This window comes from Rhinoderma darwinii, unplaced genomic scaffold (genome assembly GCF_050947455.1).
Source record: "Rhinoderma darwinii isolate aRhiDar2 unplaced genomic scaffold, aRhiDar2.hap1 Scaffold_121, whole genome shotgun sequence".
Taxonomy (NCBI): Eukaryota; Metazoa; Chordata; class Amphibia; order Anura; family Rhinodermatidae; genus Rhinoderma; species Rhinoderma darwinii.
Window position 1 is genome coordinate 224,945 of NW_027461955.1, and position 18,148 is coordinate 243,092.

At 42.4% G+C, this 18,148-nt stretch overlaps 1 protein-coding gene across 1 annotated transcript in view; it reads right to left on the reverse strand.

Annotated features, from left to right (window-relative positions):
- LHFPL6 (LHFPL tetraspan subfamily member 6) overlaps positions 1–18,148 on the reverse strand; it is a 179,070-nt gene that overhangs the window by 22,125 nt on the left and 138,797 nt on the right. The window contains exon 3 of the mRNA XM_075847973.1: positions 2,459–2,557. Coding sequence (XP_075704088.1) covers positions 2,459–2,557 — 99 coding nt within the window. The remainder of the gene's footprint in view (positions 1–2,458; positions 2,558–18,148) is intronic.

The window sequence follows — 18,148 nt, forward strand, 5'->3', positions numbered from 1 at the left end:
TTTTTTTTATTATACAAATCATATACAAACTAGAAATCGCTTTAAGAAAAGCATTTCATCTAAGCATCACTGATTAAAATTAGCTTTAAAGTGCAAGCTCACCTTTAGAAAAGTTGTGGGCAATCGTTATATAAATTACCTATTTTTCCTCCTTAGTACTGGAGGGTGTACACGTGAGTGTATTTGTTACTGGTATATAGAATACTATGGATAATTAGTGGATCCTGACTACAAACCGTGTCCTTTGTAGTCAGGTTCTATCAGTAGAAGCTACCCTTGAGGTCCTATTTCACGGCCCGATATGGACCATGAAAACCAGTGCCGATCAAGGAGACCGCTCGTTGATCGGTGCTCGTTTGCTCCTTTCACAAGTAGCAATGATTAGTTCTGTATGGGGACGAGCGATCGTTACTGCCATCGTTTGTCCCCACACATTTCCATCATGCCGGCAGGACATCTCCCTATTTACACAGAGAGATGTGCTGCCGACAAAGATAATGTTCTGTCTGCAGTCGCGGACTGCCTGCACACTGTAGTTACCGGCAGCCGCAGGACACTGAAGGCTTATTTGCGTCTCCAACCCAGGAGATGCCAACACACGCGGCTGCTCTTTCCTGCCTCCAGGGTGTGCGCGCACTCGTCCCCAGCTTTAAAGGGCCAGCACGTACACCAACAAAATGTTCCCTAACCTATCCACTCTTTGCCTGAGCGTTGTTGTTGTTGTTGTATTCCAATGTTAGTCTAAGCAAATGGTCCCTTAGTTGTTTCCTGCTCCCAGTGTTCCCGTATCCTATTTCCTGTATCTCGTAACTGTGCTTGTTCCTGAGCTGTTTATAGTATTGGTGTCGTGTTGTCATCTGCTTCATCCAGTGTCATCTGCCACACCAAGCATAATCTGTGCCAAGTGTCTACTACCGAGTATCTGCCAGATCATCTTCCCAAGTACTCTTACCCCAGTGACTGTTACTGACTGTTGTTTGGCCAGCTGCTACTCCGCTACGGCGGAGCGGCCTAGTGGGTTCACATACCCCATAGGCCTTGATAAAGCGTGGATGCACGCGAAATGGCCGTAGACTCGAGCTTCACATCCATACTGCCTATGTTTGTTTGCCGCAACATTAAATGAACATTCAACTAAATGGTGAGTGCCATGGATCTTTTTTACCATTGTACCTGTGCTTGCCTTACTACACCACTGAGCACCACCTGTTGATCTAATTGATTCCGCATAGACCCATGCGGTCGTCTGATTGCGGAGACTTATAATATCACTTCGAATATTTGATACAGATAATAATTAATGCTGCGTAAACTAGCAAGTCAGCCGCTGGTAATGGACAACCGGATAACGGCTGATCACTCATAGCAATAGCGAACTGGATACAGGCTGGTAATAGATAACTGGATGCAGGCTGACTACAGATAGCAATACTGTACAGATTCACACAGAAACCTTCACAGGATACAAGTTGTTCCGGCACCAGGTGGATAGTGGAGTTGCTTTAAATAGTGTGTTTTTTGCGCACGCTGGCCCTTTAAGAGATAGGCGGCAAACGCGTACTAGGGATAGTGCAGCCGTGAGTGGAGGACAACAGAAAATGCACGACACCCGGCGGCGGGGGCCGCCAGCAGGGGCGGGACCCGTCATCGGCAGTACACTCAAAAGGTCCAGTTACTCCGTAACTTATCCAAAAATCTAATTTCAAGTGAAAAACTGAGCCTTCACTTTAAAGTAAATATTATATATATATTTTTTTTTTAGAATAACAGCCTAAGCATACAAACAACGTGTCTCCAGAGGTGGCTCTTCACCTTAATATTACAGGTTAAAGAGACTCTGTCACCACATTATAAGTGCCCTATCTCCTACATAAGGAGATCGGCGCTGTAATGTCGGTGACAGTAATGCTTTTTATTTAAAAAAAACGATCTATTTTCACAACGTTAGGAGCGATTTTGGTTTATGCTAATGAGCTTTCTTAATGCCCAAGTGGGCGTACTTTTACTTTCGACCAAGTGGGCGTTGTACAGAGGAGTGCATGACGCTGACCAATCGGCATCATGCACTCCTCTCCATTCATTTACACTGCACTAGCGATATAGTTATATCGCTATGTGCAGCCTCATACACAAACCCTAACATTACTACAGTGTCCTGATAATGAATACACATGACCATCCAGCCTGGACGTCATGAGTACTCAGAATCCTGACACTTCTGACTCTTTTTTTGTGAGATTCCGGCAAGTGAAACCAAATCTCGTTTAGCTCCGTGATCTCACGAGATTTCGTATCCGTTGCTGGGGAACCCCACTCTATGCTGTACATATGCCCTAATAGGGAATATGGACAAGGGTTGTCCTCACTTACCATTCAATTACCTTTTATATGGTTTACTTTAAAACAAACGCTTTCATTTAAGTAGACCGTTATGTATCCTTGTAGCGGCTGCACCTACCCAATTCAAACTGTGCAGAGAGATTTCCACATGCCTGTCGAACTTCCTCACTATTCCAGCCCAGAGGATACAAAGCACAACCAGATCCGATCAGCAGCCCTGCAAAGGAAAGAGAATAAATTACTGTACAAAACTGTGGCTGTAGGCATAGGCACATCCACTTCAGAGAACATGAGAACCAAGAACATCAACAGATGAAATCCAAGCTTATATTCTGCCTTTGTATGTAGTTACATTTCTGTAATCTATCAAGATTTCGTTTACAGCCTATAAAAGTTTCTACAATGTTATATTTTTTTGAAGGTAGGGGACTGGAGTAAAGGAAAGGTGATTGTGGGAAATATTAGATTACGAACGATCATTTAATTTGTTTCCCATAAATCAATACTGTAGGCAAAGAAAATGCCTCTTTCTCCATTAGAAACCTCTTGCTATTACACTCTCTGTAACTGTTCAGAAACTCTGCACTCACTGAAAAACAACATCAACTATGAAGCATGAAACTCGTTCGAACTTTTAGTATCACTGGGGGGTCATATTATACAGTTGTGACTACTGATCGGAATATATTTATGTACAAGAAGCTTATTCTTTCTGCTGATAGAAGTGAATTAACATCTACTCTGTAATAACTAATTGTACAATGATAATGTAAGAGAGACATAATCTGTGTCTTCCCTGCATCCTTCTACATACAGATCAGTGATGATAAATGACCCTAAAGAAGCTATTTTATTTTTAACATGACTCAAAAAAGAAAGGGAAAATTCTTGCGAAACCGATAATAATGATAATAATACAAATTATTATAATAATTAACAATAATATTGCCTCACTCCATTAAATATATAAAGGCTGTTTTGATGTCAAAAGTGACAACAGGAAATGCAACCATAGTCTTTGCCGTCTTTGAATTGCTTTCTCAGTAAATTGTACCTTGGTATTGCAGACAAAATAAGTTTTTTATTAATTTCTGAGAGAAAAAAAATTAAAGGTGACTGCAATATGGTAGCACTTCCTATTGTCACATGTGACTGCAAAAATGGCTGACAACAAAACAGATCAATGCCAATGTCATTGTATGTGCATGAAGGACCTGGGATGCACTTCCAATCATCTTATTCTTTAAACATGTGGAGAAGGAGTACTTAACCCTGGAATGCCAAACATATTGAACATTTTACTCTACAATAACCCATTATGAATATTACATTAATTAAGATCAAATATTTTTTTCCCATGTTTGGAAGAACATCCCAAGTTCATTTTTTCCTCTGCTTTGAATCGTAACCTTTTGGAACCAAGATCAAAAAGCCCCTTTCAGCAGTGTTCTTCAACCTGTGGCCCTACAGCTGTTGCAAAACTACAACTCCCATCATGTCTAAGCAGTTAGGACATGCTAGACGTTGTCGTTTTGAAAAAGCTGAAAGGCCACGGGTTGGAGAACACTGCTCTAAAGCAACAAAGAAAATTAACTACTACAATTTTTATTTATTTTCAAATTCACCAAGACTGGCAGGACAATGTAAACCCTCAATATAAACAGATGGTGATTATTAAATTTCCATGAGTTTGTGACTAATGACTACAGCCAGCAACATTGGCCAGGAGCGAAAATCACTTATTCAGCCGAACGGAGATGGAATTCTTAAGTTGCCCAGATCATCCCCGAGAAATGTGGCACCTAAGCAGCAGCATCTGTTCTGTGTCATCACCATCAAGATAATGCTTCTGTGTACTGAACACACAGAAAAAAGCCTGATCATCCCAAAATCCCGACCAGCGCGGTGAGAAGGGTATAACCTAATGAGAACACGGTTCATGCCGCCGCACCCAGCAGCAATTTAATTGATAATAATTAAGGCAGAAACAACAGGTTTTTTTTACTCACAGAAATTAAAGACGGCATGAGATAAAGGGACTACATGCATCCAATTTCTGAACCTTTTCATAGCAATGGGAATATTTTGTGAGCATATAAAAATTGGTCCTATTTTTAAAATGATAATCTTAAAGTAATGCTCCAGTGATTTTTTAATTTTTTTATCTCAGTCCCCTTTGCTGCTAAATTATCTTCTCCAGTCCCGTCCGCCGTTACGTCACATGACCGCACTGTGACTGCCCGATTCCTACAGCGTCTGCTGTGTGGACCAGAAGTCACTTTCACTGTGATGCTCAATGTGAGGTTCACCTAAAGTGAAGAAAAATGGCACAACAACAAATGCACTGTTTGTAGTGCATTTCATATTTGTCTATTGACTTGCAGCAAACATCTTGCCGCAGAGTTTTGTTTTTTTTTAAAACAAAAATGTGCCAATAAACGCCAGGAAAAACACTGAAAAAACACTGCGTTTGTCCTAAAAATGCTTTATGTGACAACATCGTAAAGAGCTAGAAATACTCACCAGTGTCAGAGACCAAAATATCTATTTGTGATAGAATAAAGATAATTCAACTGTAATATTTAAAAAGAAAAAAAAATGCCGAAGCTACACATAATTATAGTATACACCAGTGCTTCTCAAACTCGGAGGATTCCCCTGTTGTTGGTGAGGCGCAGCTGGGAAGGCACTTTTGACAGAAGTGATCATTTGCTGGTCAGGCCTTTCTATAGTTTTACCAATCTCCTTTTGTCATTATTTTAATGTTCTTCTGATTTCAGAAGGCAAATTTTAAGATATATTGAGGTAAGATTTTTTTATTTTGCCATAGATTATTGACCAATAATGAGGCCCAGGCATCGCCATGTTCTGGCTAGAGAGGCCCCAATAGAAAAAAAAGATTGAGAAACCGTGCTAGGTTAGTAATACATCTATATTTCAAGAGAAAAAAATACATGAAGAATGAATATTTTACTCTATTCAAGGCTAAAGTATGTATCTGATATTGGTCAAAACTTTCTTACCCAAGTTTTTATAAAGGATAATCTAATTTAGGGCCTGTCCACATCAGCGTTAGTTTCTGCTGAGGTGTTCCGTCCGAGGTTTCCGTCGGGTTAACCCCCAGCGGAAAGGCAAACGGAAACCTCAGCTTCTGTTTCCCTCACCATTGATCTCAATGGTGACGGAAACCTAGCTAATGATTTCCGTCTGTCACCATTGTGACAGACTTCCGTCGTGTTGACGGTCGACTGCGCAATTGATTCAGTCCAAAACAACGGAACCCTGTCGCAACGGTGACAGAAATCATTAGCTAGGTTTCCGTCACCATTGAGTTCAATGGTGAGGGAAACGGAAGCTGAGGTTTCCGTTTGCCTCTCTATTGAGGGTTAACCCGACGGAACCGCTCAACGGAAGGGCAACGGTGATGTGAACAGGCCCTTAGTTAAATTTGAGTGATTTTGTTTATGCTGCTTGTAAGGAAAATAAATAAATAATAAAAATAATGATAAAAAAAAATAACTAAAAAAAAAAACCTACGCAAATAAAAGAGATCAGATTTCTTATAATGTTTTCTCTGGTCTCATCTTCAACTCAACTTGTTTTCCATGCCACTTTATTTGGAGGCTGTACTTTTTTCTCGCAGGATCTGATCACTTAAAAATAAGGCTGGATTCACATGAGCATGTTACGTCCGTAAAGGACAGAACGTATTTCGACCGCAAGTCCCGGACCGAACACACTGCAGGGAGCCGGGCTCCTAGCATCATAGTTATGTACGATGCTAGGAGTCCCTGCCTCGCTGCAGGACAACTGTCCCGTACTGTAATCATGTTTTCAGTACGGGACAGTAGTTCCATGGAGAGGCAGGGACTCCTAGCATTGTACATAACTATGATGCTAGGAGCCCGGCTCCCTGCAGTGTTTTCGGTCCGGGACCTGCGGCCGAAATACGTTCCGTCCATTACGGACATAACATGCTCGTGTGAACCCAGTCTAAGGGTATGTTCACACGGCAGCGTCCAATACGCCTGAAATTACGGAGCTGTTTTCAGGCGAAAACAGCTCCTGAATTTCAGACGTAATTGCTCGTACTCGCGTTTTTCGCAGCGTCAATTACGGACGTAATTGGAGCTGTTTTTCAATGGAGTAAATGAAAAACGGCTCCAATTAAGTCTCAAGAAGTGACAGGCACTTTTTTGACGCGGGCGTCTTTTTACGCGCTGTCTTTTGACAGCGGGGCGTAAAAAAAAAGCCTGTGTGCACAGAACATCGTAACCCCATTGATTTCAATGGGCAGATGTTTGCCAGCGGTTTGGAGCCGTATTTTCGGACATAATTTGAGGTGTAAAACGCCTGAATTACGTCCGTAAATAGGGCGTGTGAACATACCCTTATAGTTACTTTAAACCGGCATTCAGGATTTCAGTTTTCCCTAGTCATTGATCTGATTATTGACCGACTGAACACATACAGTGGCCATACACATTAGAAGTATGTCAGCTAAACCCACCGATTTCAGCAGAATCGGCTCACCATCCAATGTGTATGGCAGCGTCTCTATTCTCATGCGACGGCAGATGGCGGGGGACAGAAGGATCGGGCATGTTGAATTTAAACATGCTTGATCCTTTTGTTCCTTCATAGATAAGTCGCTGCCAGAGGAGTCTAGCAGCGGCTTTCTTACTTCTCCCTATTGAAAACACATGCACGCTCAGCAGAGCCAAGTGTTTATGGGGCCATCAGGAGGAATAGCTGTCAGCTAAATCTTTCTTCGGTCCACAGCTATGTAACGTGAATGGTCGGCTATTGGAAGCTGGGGTGCATTGATTCAGAGTCGGTGTGTAAAATAAGTCAATATTATTTGATATTACAGATGTGACCCCCATGCCATGCTGCAGGTGGTCAATAAAGGAAGGTGACCATAGAGAAAACAAGTCAATCATCCAATATGGAGACAAATTTATGCTGCCAGATTCAATACTAAAAGATTAAAATCCAGCGAAATGTCAACTACACTCCTATAGAAAGTGTCCGTTTTACCTAACAATTGCGTGTATACTTTTCCAACAAGATTTCGAGCTCCTCATCTCTTTCTACCAAAAACCACTCACAAACTAGACAAATTCATCTGCACCAATATTAGGCTAGGTTAACAATGTGATACTGTTATACAATTTACATGCAACTACAGAGTAAAAAAAAAATGTGTGAAGGGACGTGTGAAGTTTAAAAAATAAAACGACTCCTAAAACCACACAGGGCTTTTCTGCTCTATATCAACAGCAATTCATAATTTCCCACTCAATAAACTCTGGCCATTGCGATTTTTCCAGAAAATAAAAAAAAAGTATGGCACACGAATCAGAGCATTGTTCTTTATAGAGCTTGTACGGTACTTGAAAAGAAAGTCTTTCAGAGACAGCACAACACGTGTCAGTGGGTTGTGTCTGGTATTGCAGCTCAGCTCTAATGAAGTGAATGGGGCTGAGCTGCAATACCACAAACAACCCATGGACAAGTGTAACACTGTTTTAGATAAAAGCAGCCATGTTCTTTAAATCCTAAACAAACCTTTTAATTAGTCAAATGCAAAAATAAAATAAAAAATAAAAAAGTTGCAAGTAAATATATTTAAAGGGAAACTCTGGTGAAAATCATAGTTTCCCATGTGAATCTTCACATGTGATAATAATAGACACCCCTGTCTACATGGTTTATGTACTGGGTTGGAACTGCAAATCTTCTTAGCCTCGTATATTTTGATGTTGTCAGTGAAGCTCCTCCAGGATGCATCCCATTTCCTGTAGATGACTGCAAACCAATAATCTATGCCTCTTGCTATGATCGGCTTTAATTTGCACACTGCTTGTGAGATGCATGCTGCTGCACAGGCACGGTCTGCTCCTCTCCTGTGCCTTAGACCTGTATCTGTGGCCCTACAGTATCCTGCTAACAATTTAGAATAATCTATATCACTTCAGCTAGAAGCTATAATAGGAGAACACCGTAATAATTAGGGCTTTGTTAGGGGGTGTGGGTAATGATTTCATGTGTCTGAATTTCTCCTTAAACTCCTAGGGGTTAAAATAAAATACATTGATGGAGGGTTAAAGCTAATGCTCAATATTTTGCAAACATTTAATTTATGTATCTAAAATCTATTATTGTAATAAAAAACCTATAGCAATTGATGATACAATACATTTTTTATTAATTTTGTGCATGTTCTTTCACATTATAAATGTAGATCTGTATTAAGCTGCAGATGCTGCTCATCTCCAAAAAAAAATGAAGATCCTTTATGAAGTTTAGCTCTGAATACTTACAATATAATAGATTTTACTAGGAAAATAAAGATCTTAATTACACGGTTTTATCTTTTTGTACTATCCACAATAATTGACGTTTTGAAGAAAAAAAAAAATGTCCGACTTTGATACATTGACAAGAATAATTATTTAGACATTGTGTGCACAAATGCGTTACCCTGCTGCCAAAAATAAAAGCTTATCTTCTTCCAGGACTAAAAACTGTTTCATCTCTTACAAGCAGACAATACAAATCCTGACAATCTCAGGTCTCAAAGGATTTAAAGCACCTGATCCGCAGACACATTCTTCAGAGGTTTAATAAAATAAGTACGTAGGTAACGCGGTCAGCGCTGGAGGCATTTTTAAATCATCTCTTCTTCACAAGAAATTATCCCTTAATACACTAAAATATATGAGAAGATGTGTATTTAAAGAGAGTCTATTCATCCATTTTCCATTTGATATGTGACAACCAAAACCATATTTTTTTTACTTTTTGCGAAGTAAAATATTCTGTAAAATACTCATTTTGTCCGCTTATTGCATATTACCATGAAATAAGGAGAGCTTAAAGACTACGTACACCTTTGAAAGGGATTTTATTTTTAATAAAAAGGTCCATTTGTTTTGTGCAACTTTAAAATTAGTTTTTATTAAAAATTATTTTTACTTTTTGAGATATAGCTGCTTTGTGTTCTGTATACAGGGGAGTTGTATCTAGTGCGAAAACTGATTAACACGGGATCAGTGTCAGCGGGTCAGATCCACCTGTTATCGATGTTATGAACTTAGATGTGATTGGTAAGAGCTGGATTCTGCGTGTCAGAGACATGAAGAACTCGCTGACACTGAACCCATCAGTGCCGCGGACCTCATGTGTACAGGATTCAACATAAGATACAGCTGCTCTGTATAGAGAATACAGAGCAGCTGTATCTCAAAAAGTAAACGTTAGAACGTTAGAACGTTGCACAAAACACACTGAATGACCTTTTTCTAAAAAAAATAAAAATATCCCTTTCAAAGCTGTACATAGCCTTACAAATAGATCTATGACTTTTAGGCCTTGTGCAGAGCAGTGTGCACAGACCCCATACATAGAGTCCCTATGGTTCTGTATTATGGAGTGGTAGTCAGTGTGTGATGTTTGACGGAGAATACCTCAATAACATGGCATCCGACATACGGAATCTGACAAAGAACTGTGCATGCCTGTGTATGAAGTCGGAAGCACACAGATATACAGTAGGACCCCTAAGACCGCTATAAATCCTATATTACGGTCTGTACAACTGCAATACGCACATGTGCATGAACCCATTAGGGTATGTCCTTGTGTTGCTTTTTTGACTAAAAAAATGTTCACACATGTCTTCCTACATTTAATTTTTTTAATATTACAAAAAATTACATACATTTTTTTAGAAAAAAAATATGCCATGTGTGAACATATACTCTTGTTACATGATCTCAGTGGCGGACACAGACTGCAAAAGGCCCCTGTGCAGATAATGTGCCAGGGCCCCCCCCCCCCACCCCGCAAACTTCTCATGGCCGACGGTCCGCTTTCAGCTGCATCGCTGGGTCTCCTAAGTGACCCAACAATGCAGCACTAGCAGCCGGGGCGTCACTAAGGCTGGGTTCACACACACACTATTTACGGACGTAATTTGGGCGTTTTAGCATTGAATTACATCCGAAAATGCGGCTCAAAAGCGTCGGAAAACATCTGCCCATTCATTTGAATGGGTCTTACGATGTTCTGTGCCGATGGTCATTTTTTTTTACGCGCCGCTGTCGAAAGGCGGCGCGTAAAAAACTGCCTGTCACTTCTTCAGATGTAAATGGAGCCGTTTTCCATGGACTCCATGGAAAACCAGCTTCAATTACTTCCGTAGTGGACGCAGCAAAAGACGCCTGCACATGCCATTACGGCTGAAATTACGGTGCTGTTTTCTCCTGAAAACAGCACAGTAATTTCAGCCGTAACAGACGCTGCCGTGTGAACATACCCTCAGGGCTTAAAATGTCCGGGAAATAGCCCCAATACATATGTGTCCGCCCCAAAAAAAAGTGTGTGTATAGGAGACAGCATAGCATATCTATAGCACTACGACCCTATAAACTATGGATAGGATTAGATACAGTGGCTGAGCAGACAGTATCACACATGATAGGATTAGATACAGTGGCTCAGAAGGCAGTATCACACATGATAGGATTAGATACACAGCTCAGCAGACAGTATCACACATGATAGGATTAGATACAGTGGCCCAGCAGACAGTATCACACATGATAGGATTAGATACAGTGGCTCAGCAGACAGTACCACACATGATAGGATTAGATACAGTGGCTCAGCAGACAGTACCACACATGATAGGATTAGATACAGTGGCTCAGCAGACAGTATCACACATGATAGGATTAGATACAGTGGCTCAGCAGACAGTACCACACATTATAGGATTAGATACAGTGGCTCAGCAGACAGTATCACACATGATAGGATTAGATACAGTGGCTCAGCAGACAGTATCACACATGATCGGATTAGATATAGGGCCCAGCACAGTATCATACATGATTGGATTAGATACACAGCTCAGCAGACTGTATCACACATGATAGGATTAGATACAGGGCCCAGCTCGCTGACATTGCGGCTCCAGCGCTGGACCCAGGAAAGGTAAGAATAATAATTTTGCTTCTTTATGTGTTACTGATTATTTTTGTGTGTTTGTGTTTTTTTTACAGGTTCGGTTGTTGGACTTCGGATACGAGGACTTCAATGACGGCGTTTTTTTTATTCTCAATAAAATGGTTAATGAGGGTTGTGTTTTTATTTCAATAAAAAAAATTTCTATGTGCTTGTATCTTTTTAAACTTTATTATCACCGCCTTAGTAATGGCCGCTGGCTGATTGACAACCTCCATTACTAAGGCGAGGCTTAATGTTAGCCGGTGCAGAGTCTACACTAACCCCCATTATTACCCCGGTACCCACCGCCACCAGGGGTACTGGGAAGAGCCGGGTACAAACCAGTACCCGACCAGCTGTAGTGACGGGCAGGCACCGGGGTGGCCGCAGGCTGGTAGTATTAGGCTGGGGAAGGCCAAAAACAGTGGCCCTTCCCACCCTTGTAATGCTGCCTGCTGCTGCTGTGTTGTATCTGGCTGGTTATGAAAATTGGGGGGGACCCGACATCGTTCTTTCCAATTATTTTTTAAATGACGTGGCGTCCCCCCCATTTTCATAACCAGCCAGATACAATAAAGCAGCAGCAGCCTAGCATCACCAGGGTAGGAAGGGCCACTGTATCTGGCCTTTCCCCTCCTGATAATACCAGCCTGCGGCCACCCCAGTGGCCGACCATCACTACAGATGGTCAGGTACTGGATCGTACCCGGCTCTTCCCAGCACCCCTGGTGGCGGTGGGTACCGGGGTAATAAAGGGGGTTAGTGTTAGCCTATGCACCGGCTAACACTAAGCCCTGCCTTAGCAATGGATGCTGTCAATCAGCCGGCGGCCATTACTAAGGCGGTAGTAATATAGTTTAAAAAAAACCACAAAGACATAGAAAAAATATTTTATTGAAATAAAAAAAAAAAACACAACCCTCATTAACCATTTTATTAATAAAAAAAAAAGCTGTCATCGAAGTAGTCCTGGAATCCGCCGTAGTCCAACGACCGAACCTGTAAGAAAACACACAAAAAATGATTAGTAACACATGTGTTAGGGTATGTGCACACACACTAATTACGTCCGGAATTGACGGACGTATTTCGGCCGCAAGTACCGGACCGAACACAGTGCAGGGAGCCGGGCTCCTAGCATCATAGTTATGTACGACGCTAGGAGTCCCTGCCTCGCTGCCGGACAACTGTCCGGTACTGAAAACATGATTACAGTACAGGACAGTTGTCCCACAGCGAGGCAGGGACTCCTAGCGTCGTACATAAGTACGACGCTAGGAGCCCGGCTCCCTGCAGTGTGTTCGGTCCGGTACTTGCGGCCGAAATACATCCGTCACTTACGGACGTAATTAGTGTCTGTGCACATACCCTAAGGCTTAGATACAGGGCCCATGTGTGATACTGTCTGTGGGACCCTGTATCTAAGCCTACCACAAGGTAGGCTTAGATACAGGGTCCAGCAGACAGTAATCTTATACAGTATAAGATTACTGTGTGCTGGGGCCCTGTATCTAAACCTACAGTGTGGTAGGCTTAGATACAGGGCCCAGCAGACAGGATCACGCATGGGCCATGTATCTAAGCCTACCATGTGATTGGCTTAGATACAGGGCCCAGCAGACAGCATCACACAATCTGTGATCCTGTCTCATGGGCCCCCTAAGCCTGCTACATCGTAGGCTTAGGGGTTGTGCAGTCCCTAAACATTGATGGCCTATCCTCAGGATAGGCCATCAATAGCTGATGTGTCGCCCGGGACCCGCAAATCAGCTGTTTTGAAGGGGCCGCAGCACTCGTACGAGAGCTGCTTCCCCTTCATTTCACTACTCGCCCACACTGTGAATCGCCGAAACCGATTCACAGTGTGACCGGAATGAAGTGACAGGAATGAAGGGGAGCAGCTCTCGTACGAGTGCTGCGGCCCCTTCAAAACAGCTGATTGGCGGGTCCCAGGAGTCGGACCCCGCCAGTCAGGGCTATCTTACCTTCCTCTTCGGCCGCGGCGGGAGTTCTGTAGTCTCGATGCTGTGCGCGGCGGCATAGCGCTGTGACGTCATGCGCTGCGCACAGCGCCTGACGTCAGGACCTCCGCTGCGATCCGGAACCAGGAAGGTAAGTAAAGTATGTTACTATAGTAACAGGGGCCCGCGGCCCGAGTTACTATAGTAACTTTTTATTGATGTGGTGCGGGGGGCCGTGGGCCCCCCTGGCTTCGGGGCCCGGTCGCAATTGCGACCGCTGCGACCCCTATAGCTACGCCAGTGGTCCACGGGCCTCTGTCTCAGTCCTCAGCATCGCGCAGCTGAGAACTGAGTCGGCCAGCAGAGGAACGGGCCCCCTTCCCACGCGGGGCCCTTGTGCAGCTGCACCGGCTGCACATGCGGTATGTCCGCCCCTGCATGATCTGCAGAAGCTTTGGTGTGACATCATATTTCAGCAAAGTCACACGTGTAAGATTTTGAAAAATTTCGAGTAAGTAATAAAAAACAGACGTATATCTGTCCCTGTCTACTCTTTATGACTATTCTCTGTACTGCATAATCCACTCCTGGATTGTCTGGCTACCCTCCTGAACTGTTCTAGGTACACAACTTCACTATATCACCGTTACCGAACCTGGATTGTCTGACTACCCGCCTGAACTGTACACGGCGCTACTACATCACCGTTACCGAACCCTGGATTGTCTGACTACCCTCCTGAACTGTACCAGGTACACAGCTCTACTACATCACCATTACCGAACCTGGATTGTCTGACTACCCTCCTGAACTGTACCAGGTACACAGCTCTACTACATCACCATTACCGAACCCTGGATTGTCTGACTACCCTCCCGAACTGTACCAGGTACACAGCTCTACTACATCACCATTACCGAACCCTGGATTGTCTGACTACCCTCCTGAACTGTACCAGGTACACAGCTCTACTACATCACCATTACCGAACCCTGGATTGTCTGACTATCCACTTGAACCGTACCAGGTACACAGCTCTACTACATCACCATTACCGAACCCTGGATTGTCTGACTATCCACTTGAACCGTACCACTATATATTGCTATATAACCGTTGCTGATCTTTTTTTTACCTAAGTCCTTCTTCTCTTCCCTGAAACTTGTATTTTTTTTTATGGTTGGCTATTACTCTTAGCAACCATACCTCTCAATCATTTGTCTGACTCCTCTTCCACAAATGTTATTCAGAGAATGAACCCCTTGGCTAGCTAGAGTCCTGGGGTCATCGGAGTACCTTGACCCTAACTAAAGTCATGAGAAAACAGGGTGCTGTAGGTGAATTGTGCCGCCTGGTTGCTTTTTTTCTCTGGGTATCGTAGGAAGTAGTAGTAAAATCTCAATTTTTTTTTTCCATTGTGATAATTTTTATATGTCTCTCCAAATGTTTCTGTAAGTTGTCACCAACTGCAGATTGCAATTGACCACACTCCATACAATATAGAAATTGACACTTGTGTGACAGTCACATGACATTTCCATTCCAAGTAGAGAGAATAAAGTTGCAAGACTCTAATCACATGAAAGCTGCAACTTGAGACTTCTGGTACTCTTGGGCGTCTTGTGGTACAAGTTTTTGTCTTAACTGGACTATAAATGAATAGTCATGAGCTCTTCGCTATGTGCTATTTACTATGTTTTTTTACTCAATGGGTAGTGAAAAAAAGCTGCATGCACTTACAAGACTGGTCACTTAGGCTATGATCACACACACAGCCTTGATGCAGTTTTTGGCTCAGGTTTCTTAGCAAAACACAGGAGTGGATACAAAAGAAAGGAGATGCATCAGTCTTTACTAAATACCTCACGTCCCTTTTGGATCCACTTCTGACATTGGCTCAAAAAACGGAGCCAAAAACGGCATCAAAACCATGTGTGTAATCCTGGCCTAAAGGTACGTAGCACTTTTCAGAAACAACAAAATAAACTAGAACATACTCAACATTGCCTGTAGTAAAGAACCGCAGTATAAAAACAGTACGGTAATTCCCTGTAGTGCCCAACATTATAAACATGCAGATGGCAATCTTTCCATTGTCAGCAGGAACTCACGAGATGAAACATTTTTCTGCTGCCAGTCCCAAGTTCACCAGGATCAAAAGGGCCAAAGAAAATAAAACTTCTCTAATTTAAATACAATACTGAACATTAGCAATTTTACCACTAAATGGGAAAACTGGAATTTCTCTTGAATTCAATATTTCAATATTTCTTTTTTACGCTGATGTTTTGATCGGTCGGGGTCCTACCAGCACCGATCACTAGAATGAAGGAACGACAGCAGATTCAAATGTCACAACTGCGGGTAAGAATGAACTGTAGTCCCTTCATTCTAGTCATCAACAGGGTCCCGTGGATTGGACCCCCAACAACCAAACACTGATGCCCCACACGAAGGATAGTCCATAAAACTAATTTAAGAGATCAAAAGTTCAAGAAAGCAAAAAGGTCAGAACCCTCTGTTCTAAGTGTTTTCAACATTTTCCGATGAATATGTATGTACTTTTATATGAGATTCTATAGTTGTATACATATCTCATATCTATCTATATCTCATATCTAATGTCTCTCTCTCTCTCTCTCTCTCATATCTATCTCTCTCATATCTATCTATCTATCTCTCATATGTATCTATCTATCTCATATCTATCTATCTATCTATCTATCTATCCATCTCTCTCATATCTATCTATCTATCTAATTATCTATCTATCTATCTATCTATACCTCTCTCTCATATCTATTTATCTATTTAGTATATCTATCTATCTATTTAGTATATCTATCTATCTATCTATTTAGTATATCTATCTATCTATTTAGTATATCTATCTATCTATCTATTTAGTATATCTATCTATTTAGTATATCTATCTATTGAGTATATCTATCTATTGAGTCTATCTATCTATCTATCTATCTATCTATCTATCTATCTATCTATCTATCTATCTATCTATCTATCTATCTATCTATCTATCTATCTATCACCATATGAGTAAATGTTCCGTACTGATGGTAATAAGGAATGTATTAAACATTTATCAGAATAAAGTTTTCTGGAAGAAAGTAGTCGAATTCTTCCGATAGTCTGTAAGTGTCATTGAGCAGCTCAGTCTACTGTGATCCGAATCTTGACCTGCTTCAGACTGGCTTTGAGCCCGGCTGTATAATAGAAATTGCCATTCTCAGGCCTCATTTACACGAGCGTATTATACGCGCGTGCGACGCGCGTGCTTTTCAGCTGTTTAGACGATGCGTGAATTGCGCTCAGCGCGTGTGCGTAGAAAAAACTCACGACATGTTCTATAATCGTGCGTTTTTCGCGCACTCACGCACCCATTGAAGTCAATGGGTGCGTGAAAACCACGCATGCCGCACGGAAGCACTTCCGTGCGAACTGCGTGATTCGCGCAAGAGCTGTCAAACTCCTGAATGTAAACAGAAAAGCACCACGTGCTTTTCTGTTTACAAACATCCAAACGGAGTGTCAAATTCGAGATGAGCGCACCGAACTTCACCGGGTTCGGCCAAACTCGTTTTGACCGAAACCGGTAAAAAATGTTCGGGTACGCGACGTCAGGAGACAGTCACTGTCCACGGTGCTGAAAGCGTTAAACTGGTTCAGCACCATGGACAGTGACTTCCGCTCCGAAAATCCATGAACCTGTAAAAAAAAAAAAGACGTTCTGACTTACCGATAACTCCGGTCCGACCTCCCGGGATGACAGTTAAGTCCAAGTGACAGCTGCAGCCAATCACAGGCCAAGCACAGGCTGCAGCCAATCACAGGCTGCAGCGGTCTCATGGACTGCGGCGTCAACCTGGGAGGTGGGGCCGGATGACAAGAGAGGGACGCGTCACTAAGGCAACGGCCGGGAGCCCGGACTGGGGGAAGCAGGAAGTTCTTGGTAAGTATGAAAGTCTTTTTTTATTCACAGGTTGGTGTATATTGTGTTCGGCATTCACTGTCGAGGGTGCTGAAAGAGTTACTGCCGATCAGTTAGCTCTTTCAGCACCTTGGACAGTGACGGGCGTCGACTAGCCTCATCTCTATGATGGCGGCTGCGCGAAAATCACGCAGCCGCGCATCATACACGGATGACACACGGAGCTGCCAAGTGCCTTTTGCGCACGCAAAACGCAGCGTTTTTTGCGCGCGCAAAACGCACACGCTCGTGTAAATGAGGCCTCAGAGCTCCTTCTGCCAATTCAACTCGACCCTTCATGGCACAGTCTTCGCTTCCTTTGTTCCAGGATATGTCCTTAACCTGCCCCAAATTCAGTTTGTAGCTCATTCTCACTGAGGTTGTCCAGTATATCTTGCTGAAATTTGCAGACTATATAAGACCGCATATTAATCTTTCACATTGTAAACTGTATAAAGAAAGCCATATATACAGGAACACTGATCCTGCTGTTGCCAGAATTATGAAACTGAGCTAATTGAATGTAATAGGTTATTTTTTATGGGTTTATGATGGGCTAGGCAAAATACTAGAGTGAATCCTTCTTCTAAATTCTACGATGGCCGTCTCTTGGCATGCAGGCACCCCAAGCAATGACAATGATAGAACAATATAGGATTTGTTAAGTGGCACTATGTGGTTGTCCTTAAACAATAATTCTATTGTGCAGTCACATTATCGCTATTTCCCTGCCACCCACATGATAAAGAGCCCAGTGCGGCGTATTATATAATATGCATATAGCATAATTAATGTCTGACAACGATGTTTTGTGCACGCATCATTTTAACTATGATGATTAAAC